Source organism: Anguilla rostrata, chromosome 8, assembly GCF_018555375.3.
Source record: "Anguilla rostrata isolate EN2019 chromosome 8, ASM1855537v3, whole genome shotgun sequence".
Lineage (NCBI taxonomy): Eukaryota > Metazoa > Chordata > Actinopteri > Anguilliformes > Anguillidae > Anguilla > Anguilla rostrata.
Genome location: NC_057940.1, coordinates 3,993,212 through 4,009,885, shown reverse-complemented (window position 1 = coordinate 4,009,885; position 16,674 = coordinate 3,993,212). Strand labels below are relative to the sequence as shown.

The window sequence follows — 16,674 nt, the reverse complement described above, 5'->3', positions numbered from 1 at the left end:
AAATTCTCAAGTCATTGTTCTAGAACTGCATTGATTTCAGTTACCAGCAGCTGATTGTGACATCAGCATTAGAACTTTCAGTGAAGAACATTCTAATCACACATTTGTGATCTCACAACTTGCAGGGCTAAAAGAATTTCCATTGGGAATACGGCTTCATGCTTTCCTCTCTCTCAGATTCTCAATTTTGGCAACAGTTTGATGAGAAAAAAAGGATAGAAAAGAAGGAGCAACCGCCCCCTCGCAGTTTAGACATTTCCAATATCCTCCTTTTACAGCTTTTGCTTCATTGATTTTTTTATTTTTTTTATTTTTAATGTGTGTTGCACTTGTTGTCCTCGTTGTTGCTCCCCTAAAGCTGCCTCCCCCCTCTCTGTTTCTCAGAAAGTCATCGTCGGTCATTGTCAGGGGGATCGTCGCTCTGACCTCCGACCCCACGGCGCTACGGACGCCGTAGTGTGACTGCAGGTTGCTATGCAACACACACACACACACACAGACGCACAAAGCCTCCCTTTGCTTCGCCGCTCTCGCGCAGCCAAACGCCAGTCAATCCACGCCGACATAAACAAATCCGATTAAGGAAGAAAGAGGGGCTGTTTCAGTGCCCCCGAGAGGATCGCTTCTGTAACTGCGGCTTCACAATGGTCTCCCCCCAAGGAGGCGTGAAATCACAACGCCGGTTGTCACGGAGATGCATGGCGACAATTACGAGCGCATTCGTTTTTTCAAGACAAAACAAAACCAACACAAAAAAAGAAAGCAATAATGCCTCGGCACAGAGAGCCTGACTACAGCTCCCAGATGAAGCTTGCTGATTGTGCTTCAGAGCTACACGCAGGCGGACGTGTCGTATTGATTTTTGCGATGTGTTAGATGCTATATTGTGTTGCTTCATTTGTTTTTCTGAAATTCTCATCTGTAGTTTCTCACATTTCTCTCCTGCCAACCCAACCCCCCTGCTGTTTCTTTCTCTGTCTCTCTCAGTTTAAATTCAGGGCAATTAGTTTGCTATTGGCATGACATACAACAGGTAGATATCATCAAAGCAAACACAATCTCTCTCTCTCTCTCTCTCTGTCTTTCTCTCTCTCTTTCTCTGTCATGCACACATGCGTGCGCACACACACACACACCAAGGGAATATGCTACTGCATATTCACCTAGGGGAGAGACCATACCACTACACATTCACCGAGGAGAGAAACCACACCACTGCATACTCACTCAGGGGAGAGACCATACCACTGCATATTCACTCAGGGGAGAGACCGTACCACTGTGTATTCACAATGTATAGACATGTTACATACTCACCTGGAGGGAGACCAATGCATATTTACTGCAGAGAGAAACCATCCCTCTGCTCTTTAATGTGGGAAGAATTTAAATTCCTCTTCATCTTGAGAGAGAAAAAAATGTATATAATGCACCATACATTCTAATGATAAATAATATTGAGCAAATGAGACTGTGTCCACATTAAGATTCTTCTCGCAGAAACGCTGGTGTCACATATCAGACTTTTTCAAAACTTGAAAGAATTTTTTGATTGATCTTCCACAGCCTTTGATATAATCCTTCATTCTGTTTCATCTCCAGACAAGTGGGTTTTATTATTATTTTTAATGCTAATCTGACAACGTCAGTGCTCTCACGCTCTCACTTCACAATGTTGCATGATGAGCTTATTTATTTATTTATTTATTGCCATACAACTACATGTATGTACATGTACAGCCATCTTCAAGCTGCAGACATGATCATCCAGACCATGCTGCTCGAATGCAACTGAAAAGGCGTGGTTTTTTTCGGGGGAACGGAAAGGGAAAGTGTGCAGGAGCGCTGAGCGAGCGTATCGACGCGGGGAGTCAGCAGGGTCGTCGTCCCCCCCCCCCCCCCCCACACTCGGCAGGGCTTGGGGGGGGGAGAGGAGTCTGCTTCCCGACTCTCATCCTCGTGTTTCAGGCGTGGCGTCGCTAATGCAGGTGATGTCAGGCGGCGTACCTGTCCAGGCCGGGCACCAGCCTGACCGAGTCGGTATATAAGGAGGCAGCAGCGTTTATTTAGTTCTTTCTTTCCAACAGGACTTCGGGGAGAGGCAGAAAGAGAGAGAGAGAGAGAGAGAGAGAGACTCACACGCGGCGTTGTTGGAAAAAACAGGACCAGGAAATCACAGGATCTTGGGCAGGACTGTTGAACAGAAGATTAAAAGGAGCTCACGGACATCCCTTCCCACGGGCAGATTTGGTGAGAGCAGGGAAAACTGGGTGATGTAAACGCACTGAAACGGATACACGGTCGCCCCAGCGGGACCTGCGCCTCATTGGCTATCATCCTTTCTGGGGGAAGAACCGGTCTGAACCAGATCCACCGGGGCTCCTCCACACTGATTGGCCATCCGCTGGGGCTCCTCCACACTGATTGGCCATCCACTGGGGCTCCTGCACACTGATTGGCTGCAGTGGTGAGGATTGGACATCTGCTGCGGTCTGTGTGGCGATGCTGTGCGGCCGCTATCACAGGTTGCTGTTGCTGTAACTCGGTGTTTTCTGTTGAGTAGCGTCCAGAATAAATTTAGGTCACACCGGTTACACCATACACTGTAAATTATCGTTGTTGTAATTCTGACCAATGGCTTTACAAGAGGTGTGTGGCTTTCGGGACAGCCCTGTCTACCCCAGGTGGAACACCCCTGCCTCTCTCTCCATGGCAACAAGTGACAACATTCTGCACTCCACCGTGTGGGAAGCGTTGGAGGGGCCGAGCACTGCGAGGGGGAGGGACGGCGAGGGTCCGCTGAGCTTGTACATACCTGACCCGGAGCACCTTTCCCAGAATCCCTTGCAGGCCGTCGCCCCGCCTTTCGAGCTGTGCCACGGCACCACCACGCTGGCGTTCGCGTTCCAGGGCGGGGTGATCGCGGCGGGCGACACCCGGGCGAGCTGCAGGGGGCTGGTCTGCTCCCCGGACTCCCTGAAGGTCCTGCCGGTGCACCGGCGCCTGCTGATGACCACATCCGGGAGCGCCGCCGACTGCATCCTGTGGAAGTGCATCCTGTCCCGCGAGCTCCGCCTCTACCAGCTCCGGCACCGCCGCCAGCTGTCCGTAGGGGGCGCCGCCAAGCTGCTCTCGCACATGCTGCACCCCTTCAAGGGCACGAACGTGTGCGTGGCCGCCATGCTGTGCGGATGGGAGGGAGAGGAGAACCGGTGGGAGGAGGAGGAGGAGGGGAGGGGTGGACGCCAGGGAGGGGGCGGAGGGAGGCGGAGTTCGGGGGAGAGCGGGGGACAGGGGAAGGCGACCAGCAGAATGGACGGGAATGGAGGGGGACAGGAAGAGATGGAGAGAGAGACGGAGCCAATCGGAGGGAGGGGCAGAGAGGGACAGTCAGTTGGAATAGGAGGGAGAGAGGCAGGGCCAATCAGAGGGCGAGGCAGAGAGACAGAGCCAATCGGAGGGAGAAGTAGAGCGGTACAGTCAGTTGGAATAGGAGGGAGAGAGGCAGGACCAATCAGAGGGCTAGGCAGGGAGACAAGGCCAATGGGATGGGGCAGACCTGAGGGGGAGGGGTGGGAAACAGACATAGTAAAGGACGATCCATTCAGCACCAGCAGCCGTTCAGAGGTGCCCGCCGAGGGGGCCGGGGGGGCCGGGGTGGGGGAGACAGAGGGAGAAACCGGGGCTCCAGGGGCCGAGGGGGAGGGGGAAACTGTCCTGGAGGGGCCGGGCTGTGCAGTCAGGAGCCCAGGGCCCTCGGGCCCCGCGGGGCCCCGGCTGTACTACGTGTGCAGCGACGGCACCCGCCTGCAGGGGGAGCTGTTCTCGGTGGGCTCCGGCTCGCCCTACGCGTACTCGGTGCTGGACGGCGGGGTGCGCTGGGGGATGGGCGTGGCCGAGGCCTGCCGGCTGGCCCGCGAAGCGGTTTACCGAGCCGCCCACCGCGACGCCTACTCCGGCAACTGCGTGGACCTGTACCACGTCACCGCCACCGGGTGGCGCCGCAGAGACAGGGAGGACCTGAAGGAGGAGTACTACAGAGAGAGGGAGGGAGAGAGGGAGAAGGTGGAGGAGAGGAGGAGGGAGAGAGAGAGGGAGGGGAGGAGGCAGGAGGAGGAGTAGGAGGAAGAGAAAGTGGGGGAAATGTTGCAGGGGTGGAGGGAGAGACGGGGAGGGGAGGAAGGATGAGGAGGAGGAAGAGAAAATGGGGAAATGCTGCAGGGGAGGAGGGAGAGAGAGAGGGAGGGGAGGCGGAGGAGGAGGTGGAGTAGGAGGAAGAGAAATTGGGGGAAATGCTGCCAGAGGGGAGGTTAGAGAGTTGGGGAAAAGAATGTGGGGGAGTGCTGGGGTGAGGCATAGACTTTCTGCCCAATGGTAGACCGGCTGTGGAACTCTGGGAATTGTGGTCTTTCTCTGAGAACACTTAACCCAACTGAATATTTCCAGTCATTTAATTGTAGTAAAAAAAAACATATTGTTTCCTAACTTTAAAAGGTTTTTTATTTTTATTTTTTTTAGCCAATACGCCTCCTATTCACCTTTCCCCCTGTTTTTCTTTACTGTTTCGTTTATTGTTCTCTTTATGTGTGGCTACCAGCACTATCCTGGTTAGAGAACTGGACTGAAAAGTTGTGAGTTCAGTAGCTGCCATTATGCCCTTGACCTGGGTACTTAAGCGGAATGGCTTTCTGTAAAAAAAAATCCAGCTGTGTAGGTGGATTGTTTATAAAAATGCAATCTGCGTGAGGCCCTACTGGATAAGAGTGTCTGCTAAATGCTGAAATGTAATATAAAGTGTTAGTTGGTAGGTAGGTAACCAACACTTTATATTACATTCTATTTCTCCATTCATTGTAAAAATGTATGTTTGTGTACAGTAAAAAAATAACTATACATCAGGAATGAAATGTCTCATTTTTAAGAGGGAACGTTAGATAATGAAGACAAAGTGGAGGGGGAAAGGGTGGACGAGGGGTAAAAGTTGGGAAGAGGTAGAAGAAATGAGAGACTTGTTCTTACACGAGGACCAACGAAAATTTAACATGAAATCAATAAAATCAAATTGAGACCACCGAGGACAAAGGGGGCGCCCATATGTGGACCTTCGAAAGATCAGTGACGCACTGCCTCCGTCTGCACGTTTTGTCGTGAGGGGTTTCATAAAACCGGCGGAACTGCGTCATTCGTGCAAATTCATTACAAAGATGGCGCTCGCTAGTGTGCTGGGGGGTGAGTCTGCGGATTTTTCGCTCCGTAGTGAGCGGCCTTTTGCATTCGGTGCTAGCTGGGATCAGACCCAACTGGGCTTCGGAACGTCCGCCGGCGATGGTCTCAACTTCGCTGTGAAAAATCCTCTTCTTCCTGAGGATGAAGACGGCCCTGAGAGAAGGATCGAGTTTCTTCATGGAACAACAACGCTGGCTTTCAAAGTGAGTGTTATTGTAATTGTATTGCTTTTGACGCGCGTTTGAGACGCATTTTTGGTTGGCGAAGAAGTTAATGTTCAATGTTAACTTGGAGTTGAACTTTTCATGCTCTTTGTATCTGGTAAATAGTGTAGCTAGAGTTGGCTAGGTTGTTAATGTTGCTAGCGCATCCTTGGCTAACTACAGCGTCGAGTCACTGTCACAGTTTGAATTGACTGCTAAGCTAACTTGCTGTCTAAGTATGAAATCACCAAATTTAGCCATTAGCTTAGAGTAGTTAGCGGAATGTCCGGGAGGTACGCGGTTATTTACGCCAGAGAATAGTTTTTGCTCACAGATGTGAGCAGACTGGATTCTCTCTAGCACAATTATGTATCAAAGCTAGCTAGCTGGCAGATAAGAAAGCTAATGTGATTTGCGTGTCAGCTAGCTGTAAGACACGAATATGTTCTCACAATGCCTTCTGATACGGCTGTAACGTTTACTTAATCACAGAGAGCTAGATAGCTAGCCAGGTTGTGCAAAACGACAGACGACATTTCTTGCTTGATAACTAGTTTTCTGTTTTTATTTATTTATTTATTTATTTATTTATTTTTACAGTTAATTAAAACTTTTTGTTTTAAGCGGAAGAACTGGTAATTATTCCTCCCTCACTGGTATTGAGTAGTTAAACAGGCTAGTTAACGGTATTCCTGCTCAACGACTCAGTTCCAGCATGGCGTTATCGTGGCCGTGGACTCCCGGGCGACGGCCGGCTCCTACATCGCCTCGCAGACGGTGAAGAAGGTGATCGAGATCAACCCGTACCTGCTGGGCACCATGGCGGGCGGCGCGGCCGACTGCAGCTTCTGGGAGCGGCTGCTGGCGCGTCAGTGCCGCATCTACGAGCTCCGCAACAAGGAGCGCATCTCCGTGGCGGCCGCCTCCAAGCTGCTGGCCAACATGGTGTACCAGTACAAGGGCATGGGTCTGAGCATGGGCACCATGGTCTGCGGATGGGACAAGAGAGGGCCAGGTACGTAGGCCTGAGTGTGTCCACGGGACTACTCTGGTCAACTGAGTGCACCTGCGTGTGATTCATTTGAGTCAGACTGGGGATGTATTGTGTGTATTATGAAGGAAGTGGGGATTGGAATGTTTGCTTGATGATGTCATGGGCTAGGTTATCAGGTAAGACAAGAGGTTTTAAGATTCTGATTGGGGGGGGTGTTTTGAACAATTGAGAGAGGACTAAGCAACTCCATTAGGTCCCTGTTTTCAGAACGCCATATTAGCTCAGTGTTAAAAACTGCAAACGGTCTGTTCAGAATTTTTAATACCATGAGCCTATGGTAAAGACAGAAAATCTTTTTGGATCGGAGTAAGTCTATTTTGGCAGGTCGTCTCCAAATAAAGCCACTGTATGGGAAACACTGGGCCAGCTCATCCCTAAGGAGCTAGTAGTTACTAAAGGCCTAGCACCCACAGACCGGTATCCAGCCTAGCAACCACAGACCGGTATCCAGCCTAGCAACCACAGACCGGTATCCAGCCTAGCAACCACAGACCGGTATCCAGCCTAGCAACCACAGACCGGTATCCAGCCTTTCTGTAGTGAGAGGACCCACCCAGCACCTTGGAGCTGAAATGTAGATGGCACAACAGATCATGCTAACCTTCCTGGAAATGAGGTATCAGCTGCCCCACGATCAGCTTGCAAATGTAGCGCTTTGATAAAAGCGTTTAAAACATAATTAGACCAAGTCCAGCCTTCTGTACTGAGAGACCACCAGCCTTGGAGCGTTAGATGGAACGATCTCTAACTTCCGAATGGGCTAATAAGTGCGAATGAAATTTTTATAATCTTAAACTATCAATTCGCCACGACAGGCTATTAACGTTTGGCAACATGCATCTGTGTGGTAACTAACACAGTAACACGCACTTAGTGGCAACATGCAATCCTATGAGGTTACTCGCTTTAAGGGCTTTTCCTAAGGCTTGCTTCTAGACTTGGAGCACCCAATTACTCAGTGAAAGCAGGTGATTACAAGGCTGTCTCAGGTCACCTGGTTTATTGGGTCTGAGTCGGTTGCTGATTTTTAGGCGAAAAAAACTAAACAAAAACCAGCAGACCCTGCGGCTCTCCAGAACGAGGATCGCGATTAGCTGCTCTTAGAGCTGTTGCGAGGGCCTTGAATCAGACAGGGCCATTATCAATAAATCATTTCCTCACCCCGGCAATTTAAGGTTAGTTAAAACCAGGGCACTGAAAAAGTGGATCCATGTGTAAAACTTAATTCAAAACAATCGGGATAAATTGCCTGACCGTTTGTTGCTGCCGGTTATTCTTTTAGAGTTTAGACCAGGCGTTCACAACTAGGGCCAATACATTTCAGGATTTTGTGCTGACTACTGCTCTTAATTATTTAATTAGCTCAAATCATATATTGATCGGACAATTGCATAAGCACCAGCTCCAGCCACAAACTGCCTAGGGGTTTTACCATGCTCAAGTACTGGAGTAAACCAGCATTTATAGTTTATAGAGCTGTCAGAAAACTGAAACTAAAGTAACTGATTGCAACAAAAACCAGCTGGCAGACTTGTCCTCCAGGAGCGGAGTTGTCCAACCCAGTTTAGACGATCAATGTAAGGAGGGAGTTGTATGTCCAAATGTTCACCGTTGAGTCACAGGAGAAGTGTGTACAAAGTACGTATACACATGTACACACACACACACACACACACACACACAAAACAACAACTGCGTGTAAATAGATAATAATAATAAACTTTATATAGCTAATTTTGAACAGAAAGTGCCAATCAATGTGCTTTACAGAAAGATAAATGAGTAGGTAAAACTAACAGTAAAACACAAAAGGACAATAAAATACACAAACATGTAAAATAGCAATAAAATGATGATAACCTAAATTAATCATAACCGTGAATACATAAATAAATAAATAACATTTATGGATGCAGTTGTGGTTCCCCGTATTGATTCCGCAGTATTCCTGGACAGAAAAGGTGAGAAGCAGAAGTGAGCGAGGGCATAAACATTACATCATTAACAATTTAAGCCGGGAGACAGAGAGAGTTCCTCATTCAGACCCCTGGGCTCTGCTGTGTCCAAACGCATAGATCCGAAACGCTTGCCTTCTGAGAGGTTTATTCACTGGTTACACTTTAATTAAAGCTGCAGCTATGCCTGTGTAGTTAAATTGTGACTAGTTTGATAACTAGAGTTTATTATTGAGTAACTCCCATCGTAGGTAACATGGAAAAAGAGTTTACGCTATTCTTAATCGCACGTGAATATTTTGAAATATTATGTTTACACTCATTGGCCATATTTTCATGATGCACTAGGAATAAACCTTTTCTGTTTATTTCACAATGCGTCTGTATGATACAGAATGAGATTTCATTTTAGCAGGAGAGCTATAACAGGGCTGGCCTTGTTTCACGTGTTTAATTAAGAACACTGCTGACTTGTTTTCCCCCGGTGCCTACGCTGGTGTTTTGGCTTATTTTTCTCTCGTTCTACTAAGTCTCATTCCTGCAACTGATTGGAGTGCTCCAGTTTTTATTGGGTTTTTACTTTGGGGAGTTTGCCTGGGTGAGGAAATTCTGTGAGAATGTTAACCTGGTGAGGTGTGCGTGTGTTTGCGTTTGTGCATGCCTGCATGCGTTCATTTGTGTGTTCTAGGTTTGTACAAATTGGCTTTTTGTAGGCAAATAAAATGGTGAGTGTTGTCCATTTAATTAAGGCAAAATAAAAATGGGACATGCATAGGTTTGACTGAAATACTGACCACTGCAGTTGGAGTGCGCTGCATGTGGGTGCTGTTCCCTCCCCCCACACACAGGGGGCAGTGCAGCGCTTGAGCTGTGACTCCCGGAACACAGGATTGTTGTGTGGGGAGGGCGATGCCGGGCGATCTCGCCGGAGGATTGCGTGGCTTCGCCCTTTAGGCGCACGACTCGCACTTGTGGTGCTGTTACCTGTGCCTGCCACCGGGGGGAGTAGTGCACTGTAACTCCCGGCAGAGTTGACCCAGCTAGCAGCAGGGCATGAGGCGTGAACTGCACATTTTAGGAGCGGGTCGCGGTGTCACGGTAGCGACCGCACCGTCACGTTGAGCGATGGCCGGGGGGGGGTGGGTCGGTCGGTCGGTCGGCGGACAGGCCGTGGGGTTCCTGCATTTGTGGCGGAGGTGGCGGGCTTGCGGCCCTGTTCCGTTAACCGCCCTCAAGCTCCGTGTCTCGGTGGGCCTCATCGGCGAGGTGGCTGGCGGGGGGCGGGGGGCGGGGGCGGGGGCGTGGGTGTGGGGTTTGGTGCGGCGTTGGATTTACTCGACTCTAAATTAAGCAGAAATCTCATTAAGGGTGTCGGACACACCGGCCCGCTCTGCTGATGAAGTACCTCAGGGCTTCAAAGCGTTAATCAGCCTGCCAATTAGGAGCAGAAACTAATTAAGTCACAACAGCGCGGCCACTTCAGAGCCGTACCTAGCTGTGCTGTGTCACGCGTGGGCCGGTCTCCACACACTACACGCTTGCTGATTGGATTTGTGAGCTGTCTGTCACTTTGAGTGGCGGTTACATTACATTACATTACATCCAGAGCGACTTGCACAACTCTTACAATAGCATTTACATTTGCATCCATTCATACAGCTGGATGCATACTGAAGCAATGCAGGTTAAGTACCTCGCTCAAGGGTGCAACCGCAGTGTCCCTTTAGGTTACAAGACCAGCTCCTTATCCATCATACTACACTGCCGCCTATACAGAGGCTGCCCCGGTTACACAGTGGCCCTGGTTACGGAGGTTGCCCCGGTTACAGAGGCTGCCCCGGTTACGAAGCCCCGCCCCGGTTACGAAGCCCCGCCCCGGTTACGGAGGCCCGCCCCGGTTACAGAGTGGCCCCGGTTACGGAGGTTGCCCTGGTTACGGAGGTTGCCCCGGTTACGGAGGTTGCCCCGGTTACGGAGGCCGCCCCGGTTACGGAGGTTGCCCCGGTTACGAAGGCCCGCCCCGGTTACGGATGCCCCTTGGTTACGGAGGCTCGCCCTGGTTACGGAGGCCGCCCCGGTTACGGAGGCCCCTTGGTTACGGAGGCCGCCCCGGTTACGGAGGCCCCTTGGTTACGGAGGCCCCTTGGTTACGGAGGCCCCTTGGTTACGGAGGCTGCCCCGGTTACGGAGGGCCCGGTTCTCCTTCCTGTCTCTGTCTTAGGACTGCCCGTCGTTGAGGCCTCTCGGGTTAAGAGGCTTGGACAAGAAAAGAAAAAAACAAAAAATAACTTTGAAGCCATCTGTCATTTTATGCTTTTTAAACGGTTTGCTTCTGAACCCCGTTTCTGTTGCTAATGATTCAGCGATCTGTCATCCCTTAACGTTTGGCAGTAATTTTTGTTGCTTCCATTCAGTCAGTTACATTAAAATATGCTCTTTGTCATGTTGTAAATGGCTGGTTATGCCATTTAGGATTGTTTGCTGTAATGACTGCCATAAAACTGTTCATCATGGTTTGTTTTGGTAATGTGTTTTAAAACGCTCCGGAGTAGATATGCATGCTAATGAGATCCACCTTAAAAAAAGGAAAGAAAAAGAAGTTTATAACATGTAATTCTCTTGAATCTTTTCTTAATTCTTTTTAAAGAACAAGTTTCAAGTTTTAAGAGCCTTTTTTTCTTGTGTGTTTTTTGTTCCATCTCTAATTGTCGGTTGCTTTTCGAACGGTGAGTTGTCATGCTATAATGAATAAGGCGAGGTGCAGTTTGGCTGAATGAGCCTCTGCTCTCGTCATAGGGACAGATGGAATGATACAGTCCTGCTTGTGCGCTTGTCATGTCTTTGTTTTTTTTTCCCTTATGCCCTGCGCCCCCCTTTTTATCCGAATTTGGAATGGCCAATTCAGCACTCGTATCCAGCCCCTTTGCTATGATTTGGGGGGGGGGCACGGGGGTGCCGTGAGCAACACTGCCTCCTCACAGCGAGGAGGTTGCGAGTTCGCATCCCGACGTGGGCCTTTCTGTGTGGAGTTTGCCTGTTGCCTGGTGACTGAACCCTCTGTAACCGTGAGCAACGCTACCGGCCACAGTTGGCGCTGGTTGGGGTTTGGGGGGTTTGATCCCAGGCTGTGGGCGCCCCCCACACACACACACACACACACACTCTCTCTCACTCCTCACACACACACACACACACACCACACACACACACACACAGGCACGCCAGCAGCGAAAGGCAGCCACGCAAGGCGCCAGCCAGCTCGTTGGGAGCAATTAGGGGGTTAGGTGTCTAGGGGTTTATTTTTATTTAGTAGATTATAGAATTATGCATGAGAGGCGTGCGCGTTAGTCTCAGCCGCCGCACCCGCGCACATTTCGTTTAGTCCCGGCGCCGCTGGAGGGGCGTCTGAGGAGCAGCGGTGCCCAGAGACGGGTTAGCCCGCCGTTAATAATTAACCGGGCGCATTTATTATTCACCGGGCTCCGACAGCGCTATTTACGCAGGCCCGGCCTGCCGGGCGGCGCGCCCGCTATTGCGCCGCAGCCCATCTCCGCCGTCTTCCGCTGGCCGGCCCGAGCGGGTTCGCGGCTTCGCGGCCGGGGAGGCTGCATTATTAACCGGCCCGAGGGAGGCGCCGTCCTTACCGCGTGCCTATTTTGGACCGATTAGCGCCGCGAGGAACGCCGCGGGCTGCTCTGCTCGGCATACGACCGCGCAGCTATAACCGTATGCTAATAGCCGTATGCTAATAGCCGTTATACGCTAGCCCGAGGCGGCTAGCGTATACCGGCTATTAGCATACGGCTATTAGCATACGGTCAGCCAGCAAAGGCCGCTGTTGGCCACACCGAGTTGGACTTAATAAGTAGGCGCGTGCAATTGCTGGTGCGGCTGCGTTACTGTTGCTGTTACCGCTGTTAAATTGGGACGCCTTGCCAGCCGTATTTGTAGTGAAGCCGAGTTGGCTTGCCAGCCAACGTTAGCGATCTTTATTTATTGTAGCTAGCGGTTTGGCTAGCAAATCTGGGGCATGCGCTGATTCAAATTATTTCTCACTCCAGTTACATTCTCTCTATCACTGTTTGGCTGTGAGAATGGGAGAACAACTGTGGACCAGTTGGTGTGAATTAAACTTCAACACGCAACAGTTGCGTGTTATTATATTTGTTTTTTCCCTCTTTGAGACTTAGCTTCCTGTCCTGAGGGCATAGGTGGTCCTGAGATAGTATATCTGTAGGTCCTGAAAGTGTCAGTCTGAAGCTCCACCCTCTCCGGTTCATCAACCGATCTGATTGGCTGTCGCCGACTTGCTGGGCGTGGCTTACCTGTGGTGTTCTCTCTCTTTCCGGCTGTGTCATGGCCTGGTGAAACCAGTGATGCAACCTTAGATGGTGCACTAAGGCAGGGGTGTGCTGGTGGGCCCTTTCCGGATAAGACTGGGCAGGTTTTTTGTTTTAGCCCAACGCTAAGGCGCTTGATTCTCGATGTCTTGATCGAAGACCATGATTAGGTAATCTGTCGAATTATTGTGTTGTGATGCTGTTGCTAAAGCAAACCCCCCCCCCTCCCCCCCCCCCCCCACACCAGCCATTTTTGGATAAGACTGGACCCGTCTGTGCTGAATGCGGTGCAATCGGAAGAAGCCGTAAATCTGCCCGCCCAATCAGCATGTGGTAGGGCGTTTCTCTTTGAATGACCGACCAATGAGAAATGAGCTGCTTGAGTCAGGGTGGATCAGAATGAGATCCGTCGGTGTCACGGTAACAAGAAATGCTCCTCCCAGTGTGTTGTGCGTACTTGGAGGGGGGGGGGGTTGGCGGATAATGGGTCAGCCCTGCCCCCTCCCCAGTGAGGCTGCTGTTTGTAGGGGTCAGGGAGGTCGCCCCTGCTAATGTGCTGATGAAGACACCCCATTGATTTCCCATTTGCCCAATGAGTTTATCCAAGGCTGACTAACGCTCATTGGAACTTAATGTCACCGGAATCAATGGAGGTGCACGAGTGTGTGTATGCGTACCTGTCTCTCATGTACAGGACAGACGGGAGAGAGGCCACTCTTAAGAACTATGGTCTCCCCCCCCAAAATGTGCGTGAGTGTACACTTGCACGTATGTGTGTGTGTGTGTGTGTGTTTGATGTATAGAACAGTCAAGGGTGCTTTATCAGAATTACTGCCCCCCCCCCCCCACTGACTCTTATACAGAATCATACACACACACACACACTGCAATGACTGTTGGATGGGCAGACCTATCTGGGGTAGGGGGAGCCTTTCTGGTATGAAACGTATCATAGTCTCATATGAAATGTGGGCCTGTGTTGAGGCTGCATCTCTCCTTCTCTCTGTCTCTGTCTGTCCTTCTTTCTGTCTCTCTGTGTATCTCTCCGTCCGTTTCTGTCTCTCCCTCCCCTGCGCTCTCTCTCTCTCTCTCAGCTGGATCTGAGGTGCCCATTAGCCACACTACACATCAGCAGTGCACTGGGTGTTTTGCGTGCTCGCCTGGTTTTAATGTGCTCGATGGTGGTCGATCCTGATTTTGCACAGCTGGGACGATCATGTGTGCAGCAGCCGTGATGCCGGGGAGAGCTGCATGCTCGCTCCATTTCCCCTCTCTCTCTCTCTCGCTCTCTTTCTGCCTGTCACACACTCACACATTCACTCATTCACTCTCGCTCTATTTCTTCCTCTCTAACTCGATTCAGTTCAATTCAAAATGCTTTATTGGCATGACATATTTCAGTATGTGTTGCCAAAGCTTCGTAAAACACAGTACAATGCACTCTCTGCTTGTCACTCACACACGCACACACACACACAGACACTCGCTCACGCTCGATTTCTGCCTGTCACTTACTCACTCACACACTCACTCACGCTCGATTTCTGCCTGTCACTTACTCACTCACTCACTCACACACTCAATCGCTCACGCTCGATTTCTGCCTGTCACTTACTCACTCACTCACACACACACTCACGCTCGATTTCTGCCTGTCACTTACTCACTCACTCACACACTCACTCACGCTCGATTTCTCTCTATCGCTCTCTTTCTGCTTGTCACCCCCTCACTCACACACGCACACAGGTGTAGGTGTAGAGTGGGGGTGTTATAGTGGGGGCTGTGCTGGTGTTAGTTTCCCGAGAGCGAGGAAATCAGTCCATTAAACAGGCAGCAGCATCCGTGATACTCCAACAGGCTCTATCTGTCTCTCTCTCTCCATAAATCCAGAATCCATATACTTCACTTAATGTGGATATTATTACTGGGTTCAAACTTTTTATTTTATTTTAACTTTTTCTCCCACAGCAGGTCTGTATGGACTGAGGTTAACTCTGTGTGTGTGTGTGTCTGTGTCTGTGTGTGTGTCTGTGTCTGTGTGTGTGTCTGTGTGTGTGTCTGTGTGTGTGTGTGTGTCTGTGTGTGTCTGTGTGTGTCTGTGTGTGTCTGTGTGTGTCTGTGTGTGTCTGTGTGTGTGTGTGTCCCCGCAGGTCTGTATTACGTGGACTCTGAGGGGAACCGTATTTGCGGGGACCAGTTTGCGGTGGGCTCGGGCTCCATGTACGCGTACGGCGTGCTGGACAGCGGCCTGCGCCCGGACCTGAGCGTGGAGGAGGCGTGCGAGCTGGGCCGCCGCGCCATCTACCAGGCCACCTACCGCGACGCCTACAGCGGCGGCACCGTCAACCTGTACCGCGTGCACAGCGAGGGCTGGGAGCGCGTGTCCCAGGAGGACGTCCTGAGCCTGCACCACCAGTACGCCTCCCAGACCGCCTAGCGTGGCCGGGGGGGCGGGGCTTAGTGTGGGGATGGGCGGGGGTTATGTGGATGTGGGTGGGGCTCCCAGAGCAGACGGGGCGGGGGCAAATCTTACAGAAACCGTAGGGGCCGTAGTTGCAGAGACAAGAGAGGTGTTCGGGCATAAAGAGCCAGGCCAGGGGTGGGGCTTACCGGAGGGTGGGCGGGGTTTATGGGGGTGGGTAGGGCTTATGTGGATGGCGTTGGGGCTCACAGAGTAGACAAGGGGGCAAATCTTACAGAAACGTAGGGGCCGTAGTTGCAGAGACAGGCGTTTGTGCGACTGACCCAGGAAAGGGTGTGGCTTACGAAAACAAGGCGTGGCTTAGAGGGAATGAGTGGCGCTACAGGTGGTAGGCTCAGTTAGCCTACAGTGCAGAAATGGGCGTAGCTGTGGACTGGGGGAAGGTCTCTATGCCAGGTTAGGGTGTCAACTCTATGGTGATAAGACTACTGTTACTGCTGTGTCTCTTAAGATTTGCATGGCCTACTGGTTTGGGGGGGGAGAAAGTGAGTGTCACGGATCTGGCGTCTGGAGAGGTAAATGAGGACAGGAAATAGGCCTTTTTCCCGGGTTTTGCGTAACACACACACACACACGCACAGTGCACCATTCTTACGGCTTGCTCTTATTGTAAGGACAGTTCTCCGTTCAGTCCAGCGATTTCACATCAAGGCGGGCTGCAGTTGCCCTGTGGTGCCTGCAGGCCGTGGTGGCGCTGTTGTACGCTGACTTGATCGATCCCCAGCTGGCACCGAACAAGAGAGATTCTGAATTCTCATACGCAATTATCACATGTAGGCTGTTCAGAAAACACGAATAAAACCTGACTTTTTTTTTTTTGAACCGAGAGTGTTTGTCTCTTTTGTAATTTTGTCTGCTTGTCTCAGTGTCCCTGTCAAAACAGTTTTGACAGGGCGGTTTTGAGTGCCGCTTGTTTATTACTCTGATCGCGTTTCTGGTGTAATACAGGATGTCTCGCTGGATTTTTTCTGTCAGTTTTTTTTTCTTCTTTCAATTGAATTGTGAGTATGTGCCTGGTGAAAAAGATGCGCGTGTCTCCCGCGCAAGGGTTTTTCCAGCCAGTTAACCTTTGAGGGGAATTTGACCAGGAAGCTGGCGTTAACACCGAATCATTAAGATCCCCCAGTGTTCTCAAATATCACGGTGAGTCAGGAACTCTGTTATAACCTAGCAACATAGACAAAAAGTCCTACAACGTAGACGAAGTATCGTTTTAACTTGAAGGTCCTGGGATTTAGGTTTCTTGTTGTAAGTGCTAGCGTTAGCTCCTGCCCTTTTTTTTTACCCCCCCGTTTAACTAGCCTACTTCGAGAGCGGACAAAAGTTTAAGAAGGCTGCGAGGGCGGAGCGGGATTGAGTATCCGCCTTGCACCGGGGAAGGTTATTATCAGCCGCGTCGCAATTCTCTTTT

At 50.7% G+C, this 16,674-nt stretch overlaps 2 protein-coding genes across 2 annotated transcripts; both read left to right on the top strand.

Annotated features, from left to right (window-relative positions):
• The first annotated feature begins 1,928 nt into the window (after window positions 1-1,928).
• psmb11a (proteasome 20S subunit beta 11a) lies at window positions 1,929-4,122 on the top strand. Its single transcript, XM_064345536.1, has 2 exons — window positions 1,929-3,212; window positions 3,558-4,122. The coding sequence occupies exons 1-2, from the start codon at window positions 2,635-2,637 to the stop codon at window positions 4,120-4,122; spliced, it is 1,143 nt and encodes a 380-aa protein (XP_064201606.1). The 5' UTR covers window positions 1,929-2,634.
• Window positions 4,123-5,176: 1,054 nt separating this feature from the next.
• psmb5 (proteasome 20S subunit beta 5) lies at window positions 5,177-16,081 on the top strand. Its single transcript, XM_064345898.1, has 3 exons — window positions 5,177-5,429; window positions 6,138-6,444; window positions 14,932-16,081. Exons 1-3 carry the CDS (start codon window positions 5,205-5,207, stop codon window positions 15,216-15,218), a joined length of 819 nt encoding a protein of 272 aa, XP_064201968.1. The 5' UTR covers window positions 5,177-5,204; the 3' UTR covers window positions 15,219-16,081.
• Window positions 16,082-16,674: the final 593 nt, after the last annotated feature.